This window comes from Buceros rhinoceros, unplaced genomic scaffold (genome assembly GCF_000710305.1).
Source record: "Buceros rhinoceros silvestris isolate BGI_N320 unplaced genomic scaffold, ASM71030v1 scaffold35970, whole genome shotgun sequence".
Taxonomy (NCBI): domain Eukaryota; kingdom Metazoa; phylum Chordata; class Aves; order Bucerotiformes; family Bucerotidae; genus Buceros; species Buceros rhinoceros.
This window is the reverse complement of record NW_010389626.1, coordinates 1,206-7,873: the sequence shown is the minus strand read 5'-3', so window position 1 is coordinate 7,873 and position 6,668 is coordinate 1,206. Positions and strand designations below refer to the sequence as shown.

Genomic DNA, 6,668 nt, shown 5'->3' with positions numbered 1-6,668 from the left:
AAGACCGCCCGTGTCTGGCTCCTGCCTTCCCTTCGCAGGGGCTCGAGAAGAGGGCAGGAGCTGCGAGAGGCGCCTGGACCCAGCCACCAGTGTGGAGCTGCTCCACAAAGAGGAGGGGAAAAAATAAAAATCTCCTCTTTTGTAGCTTTCTTTTACCAGCAGATAAAAGAAAAATAACTTGCTTTTTTTTTTTTCTCCCCTCCCTGTGGTTCGTGTGATTTTTTCCCCCTCTGCTAAATTGTGCATTTTTCAGCTCAGTAAAGTATTTATTAGGAATCTTTATGGACCGGTCTGCTGGTGAATTATATGTATTGTACAGCTTCAGCATGAGCTGGGAAAAAAATTTATGGCTTTTTTTCCACCCAGACTGACTCTATCCAATAGCAATAAGAAAATGAGGGCTGACCAGGAAAGCTTTAAGTTCAGTTCTGCTTGCCAGAGCAGCAGATACCTTTTCTGTCTCGGTTCATGTGCAAATGTAATTTTCCCCTCTAATTTGAAAGCAGAGCTAAAGCCGAGGACTAGTGGGCTTTTCTGTCCCACTAGTAAAGTCTGTCTTGTCTTTTTTTAAATTTTAAATTGGATTCTCACTGTAGCATCAATTGTTTTTCAGATCATTCTGAATTCAATGCATAAATACCAACCACGACTGCATATTGTAAAGGCGGATGAGAACAACGCTTTTGGGTCGAAGAACACAGCCTTCTGCACCCACGTTTTTCCAGAGACATCCTTCATATCCGTGACCTCCTACCAGAATCACAAGGTAGGCTGCTTTTCTGCTAGAGGGGCTTTATTCCTGTTCACGGGCTTTTGTGACTCGCAGCTCTCTGCTGCCGACAGCTGCGGCGCGATGGTCCGAACGCAGCGCGATGTCGCTGCGGTGCAGTGCCGGGTGAGCAGGATCTGTCCGTGCGGAGGGAGGGGGAGAGCCTGTCACGCTGCTGTCATGCAGCAGAAAACGCCTGCTTTGACAGACAAGTTTCCAGCCCAGCATTAAGCCAGAGTGATGAGCCAGAGGCTGCAGCTAAGGCGCAGCACGAGCATCGCTGGGTAACAATCTCTTGGCAAACCCTGCGAGTCCAGGCACTAATGAATCGACGCGCTCATAACCGCTCAGATGTCATTCAAAACAGCGAGCAAATCTAATAATGACTAGTAAAGCTTGCTCATAAATCTACAGTGAAAAGTAATTATAGCCTGTGTGTTTAGTGAGACATACGAGGAATGTAACCATAAAAACGCAGCCCAGCGCCTGCTCTGTGGTTAGCACGGGAGGGCGGGAGGGGGTTTGGGGCTAATATAAAGTACAAAGGGCTCGGTTCTGCTCTGGGTGTGTGTCACCCACACCCCGCTGTTGCAGGGCTTGGCTTCTCCTCTTTTCTCAGCATGGTGGTAGTGGTGGCACTGGGTAGCGTTCCGCCTGAGGATTTTACCGACCCAGGTGACAAGCAGGGTGGACAGCAATGTGACAGTTAATCGTCACCTGCCTGTGACACCAGGGCAGGGAGAGGGGAGGATGCCAGGCTGGGGATGGCGAGGCTCCGCTTGCAGTTCTGCTCCCGATTTTCCTGCCTTTGCACAAGCTGCTGCTCCCCTGCAGTTCTCCTGACAGAGAAGTCCGACTGCAGGGTCGTATGAGGATTAATCGGAGTTCTGCAGTACATCAGGATTCATAAAAAAAGGTGCAGAGCAAAGAGGCACCACCTGCACCCTGCATGTGAAATCTGCCACGTGTTACTGCAGCAGCTCCTTTTCTGCACATTCGTAGGAAAACACCGCAGGAACAGGAACACATGTGAAATTCTTCCTGCCCAATAATCTGACCAGACCTTTTCCTCCCAAGCAGGATGCCTGTAGCCCTTTGATGCTTGAAGCATAGAGTCCTTGCAAGAGTTTGCAATTAGCAAGCCAGTTAAAGACTCAGAGCAGAAACATGGATGTGTGTGCGTTACGGTAAAGACAGGGTGAAAAAAAAAAAAAAGAAGTCCCTATTTGGACACTGAAGTGAATCCTGTTTGAAAAGCTTTAGCAGCTGGTGTAAAATGACCAGTTGCCCAAACATGGTTAACCAAAAAGGCTCGAAAGAGCTTATTTAATACCTACTTAAAATGTCTCGCGTGTCAATAGTGCCTTTCATCCCTCAGGTTCCCAAAGTGCTTCATAAACTTCACACTTCCAATGTCATTGCTGTACAGCCACTGCTGGCGGGGGCTGGTAGGTGGGTGGCAGCACAGAGTGGACCTGACAGATTTCGGGAAAACGCCCCAGACAAGCCCTAATTCTTCTGCGAAGATCCCGTGAGGAGCTGCCCTGTTGTTGCCCAGGCTGAGGGGGCTGGCTGCCGCCCGGCCGGGGGGAGCACAGCGGTCTGCAGTGGAGAAGCGGGAGGCAGGAGGTCTCACCACGAGCTCACTGTGGACTCAGGAAGACCCCAACCTCAGGAAAATATCCAAGTGGTTTTACTTACTTCCTTGGACATTAACAATTAACAACCTGATTGGGGTACCTTACAGGAAAAAACAAACCACTGAATTATTTTCATCTCAGAAATATCCTGCTAGCAAGAAATGTCCTTGTCACTAATTGTCTTTCTGACAAAAAAGGGAGTCTGGGTTACAGAGCTGACTGTGGTCTCCCAGAGACGGAAAGCTGATGTTAGAGGGTACCCCTGAGTCCAGCTCGGTGAGGAAGGTGTTGGTGTTTACCCTAAACTCCCTCCTGGGTGGGATGAACTCAGGGGAAGGTAACAAGGAGAGACTGAGGTGCTGATTCTGCTCATGTCAGAGGAAAACCACAGTCACTAAATAACAAAATTCAGTTAAAATGTACAGACCTTCTGTCAGGCTAGGAAGGCTCCAGCGCTCCTTGTCGTCCATCAGCTGACTGGGAGCTACTCTGGAGCCACAGTGGGCTGCAGGGAGCAGAGAGGAGAAGCTCCAGCCCATTCACGTGTCACCACCCTCCTTCTCCATCAGAGATACTGGCCAGCTGTTTCTCTCGTTCTTATGGAAGTGAGGGACAGCAGTGTCATAAGGAACAGGGGTTTCTAACATGGAGACCCAAGAAATCTCCTTTTAAATCAGATAAAGAAAGATATTCTCACTAACAAGGGTCCAGAATAAGACCCAGACTTAAGGAAACTTGCATTCCTGTCCTCATTCATAGTCAGTGATTGTGTTAGTTTTAAAAAGCTGCTTCTGCAAGATCTAACTTGGCAGCTCAGTTTTTCTCTTAACTTTGAGTGCAGAGACACCGCCTCTGCCACCATGTCTTCACAGGGCTGAAACTTGTGTGGACTCGGCATTTCATCGCGTGTCACGTAGGACAGGGCACCTGGAGACCTGCAGCCTCAGTCCTGCTGCTGCACCTATTGGCTGAGCTGTTTTCAAACGCTTTATACTTGGTTTCATTCTTTTAAAGATAACCCAGCTGAAAATCGAAAACAACCCCTTTGCCAAGGGATTCAGGGGGAGCGACGACAGCGACCTGCGCGTGGCACGACTGCAGAGGTACAGCCGAGTGGTGCGAGGGGTGGCAGCGCGGAGGTGCTGGCTGGGGTCAGGCTGCTGGGCGTGCGCGTGTGCGTGGGTGCACTGAACCCAGCGCACCCTGAAGCCCCACGTCCTGTGCAGGAATGAGCCTTACAGCTGGGCTTTAGTCTTCATTCTGCTGCTCATGTGCTGCACCTCTTCAGAGGAAGAGAACTCAATAGGTGCCTATGCCATGGGGGGCATCAGATTCTCTTGTGCTTGAGGGGATTAGGGCTTTCAATGCCATTTATACCCCCGACAAGCTCTTTCTCTGTGTGTTGTCACGTACTTGCCCGCGCTGAGCAGTGCGATGAGTTAATCACATTCGGTAAAGGGTGTTGAAGTCATTGGATGGAGATGCTCTAGGAAAGCCAAACTAATATTTCATCCTTCTTTTAATGCTGATTGCTGTCTAACTGGTAATAACTTTTCTCACCTCCTTCAGCAAAGAATATCCAGTTATTTCCAAAAGCATCATGAGGCAGAGGTTGGTGTCCAGTCATGGCCAGCTTTCAACAAAGCCAGATGTTAACCCACTTCATGGGAATCACCAGACCCTTCAACATTATCAGTATGAGAATGGTGCTCACATGCAATTTGCAGCTTCAGATACTCAAGACCTGCCACTCAACACCTTCACAGCACAGAGAGATTCAGGGCTCTTCTATCATTGCCTAAAAAGAAGAGGTAACTCGGCTTAACAGCTAGAAAAATATTACAGCAAATAAACCTAAGAGCATGAGCACAGAGAGCTCACTGCTAAGCCCAGTTCATTTTGGATTGGTCTCTTAGGCCTTGATCTTCACAGCTACTGTGTGATCGAAGGGTTTTGGAGGGTCAGGGCCCAAGAGCTGGGGGTTTGGGCACTAGTGGTTTCCTCCCATAGAAGGTAAATGCAGGCTCTGAGTCAGAGCCAAGAAGAATAATCAGAATTCATGATGCAATTGGCTTGAACACCACCAGCGAATTATCCGTTGCTAGAATCACCTGAATTAGCGATTGGTTTGGGGCGGCCTTTTCTATACTGAGGTGTTCTGATACCACCATCAGCGCTAACGCAGTTACACACACGCAGCACCTTTCCAGGATGAAGCCATTAGTGATTCTGCGGGTCAGTGGGTCTGTGGTAGCTGGGTGTCAGCATCCCTTTCTTCTTATCCCCTAGTTCTCAAGTTTAAGCGAGTTGTAACTACATTCTCTTCCTTTTAGTCCAGCATCAGGTGAGATCACGGCATGTTTTAGGTTAAATGGAAAAATTTTACAGAGGAAAAAAGTCCCCTTTGCATGTCTCATTGGCCACTAATTTATTTAAGCAGTGAGAATTCTCTGATCACGGGCAAGAGAAGAATTGAACAGCACTGAGAATAAGGGCTGCAAGGCAAATGTGTAACTTTAGCAGATCTTTAATCTACAGATGAATGCACTCATTTATCCAGAAATATTCCTAACAACTAACAGAAAGCTGCTGGTGAGCACAGCCACAGTCATCAGAGTCTGTAGGAGAGGGGCTACAGCTTCTCAGCGTAAAGCGGAGGGCAAGGACTGATGACTGGGAAAGGGCTCCTTTATCTGGAAATATTTCTGCAGCTTTTGACATGAATATCTGGGAAATGTATAGTCATTTTTGCAAGGACAGGAAGGCAGGCTGCGATAAGACCCTTTAAAAGACTTCTTGAGTTTGTCAAGGGTAAAACTGCAAGAGTGTCAGGGACCTCTGGTATCTGGAGGAGCGGGGTGAAGTAATCTCTGATGTGAGAATAGTAGCCCGAGTCGCTCACTTTTAGCCTGATAAATGTCACCAGAATGCTTTGAGGCGGAGGGGATTAGCCTGACATTTGCAGCACAATGTCTTTTTGATGTTGTACATTGTCTTTCCAAACTAAAATGGTTTAACTGGATTAATCTGAAAAAGAGCACCGGTTGTCCAGTGAAATAATCACAGACGGCAGGCTCTTAGCAGACCACTGTCAAAGGCCGTGGCTCTGGGAGCCGCTCCTGAACATGCTTTTTTTTGTTTGCAGAAAGTGCCCGGCACCTGGACCTGCCCTGCAAACGCTCCTACCTGGAAGCCTCCTCTTCTGTCGGAGACGATCACTATTTCCGTTCCCCGCCTCCCTACGATCAGCAGATGCTAAGCCCTTCCTACTGCAGCGAGGTGACTCCGAGGGAAGCGTGCATGTACTCTGGTTCTGGGGCTGAAATTGCTGGTGTCTCCACGGTCGATGACTTGCCACCTCCACCTCCCCCCTTGAGCTGCAATATGTGGACTTCTGTCGCACCTTACACCAGCTACAGTGTTCAGACAATGGAAACTGTCCCTTACCAGCCTTTCCCTGCTCACTTTACTGCCACCACCATGATGCCGCGGCTCCCGTCCATCACGGGTCAGGGCTCACAGCCCCCAAGTAACAGCCACTTCAGTGTCTACAACCAGCTGTCCCAGTCTCAGGTTCGGGAGCGCGTTCCTTCTTCATCTTTCCCGAGGGAAAGGGTGCACCCAGCTGTGTGCGAGAGAAAGCCCCCCTCTCCGCACCTAAACGCAGCGAACGAATTCCTGTACTCACAAAGCTTTTCCTTGTCGAGGGAGTCGTCGCTGCAGTATCATTCAGGGATAGGGACTGTGGAGAACTGGACTGACGGATGACTCTGACGGCCAAGCGATGCCACTGCCAAGGCTACTGCTCCAGGACAGTGTTCAATCAGTGTTGATACCTGTGGGTAACTTGCACTTCGGTGAGACAAATGTGCATTTCCAGAGGGATTTGTGTGGGTGAAGAGCTTGTATCTTCAGCCACACAGAGAATTACAACTCCTGGCTCGGTGGGCTGGATTCATCAGTCTCTTACTGACTCCTGAGTAAATTAATTCTCGTGTCTTCATTACTGATGCAGTAGAAACCATCTGCACGACTAACAAGTGAAGTAGATAGTAATTTTCTTTTGCCTGTAATATTAAACATCCATGAGCAAATTTTGTCTATTTGGGAAAAGTATGAGCTTCACTTTTATGGTGCTTGGTTGATGAAGTCACAGCATCCCAAAACCCAAAGGGAAAAGCAATCTGTTCGGTTGTGTAGTTCAAGGACTGCTGTAGCAGCACTTCTTTATCTCTCTTTATCTGTAGAAATTCCTTCTT

At 48.5% G+C, this 6,668-nt stretch overlaps 1 protein-coding gene across 1 annotated transcript in view; it reads left to right on the top strand.

Moving 5' to 3' along the window:
• The window catches only part of TBX4 (T-box 4), a gene marked incomplete at its 5' end in the record, with an annotated part of 20,476 nt that extends 14,299 nt beyond the window's left edge, over positions 1-6,177 (top strand). The window contains 4 exons of the mRNA XM_010134909.1: positions 614-766; positions 3,424-3,512; positions 3,979-4,220; positions 5,555-6,177. Coding sequence (XP_010133211.1) covers positions 614-766; positions 3,424-3,512; positions 3,979-4,220; positions 5,555-6,177 — 1,107 coding nt within the window. The remainder of the gene's footprint in view (positions 1-613; positions 767-3,423; positions 3,513-3,978; positions 4,221-5,554) is intronic.
• Between the last annotated feature and the right edge of the window lie 491 nt (positions 6,178-6,668).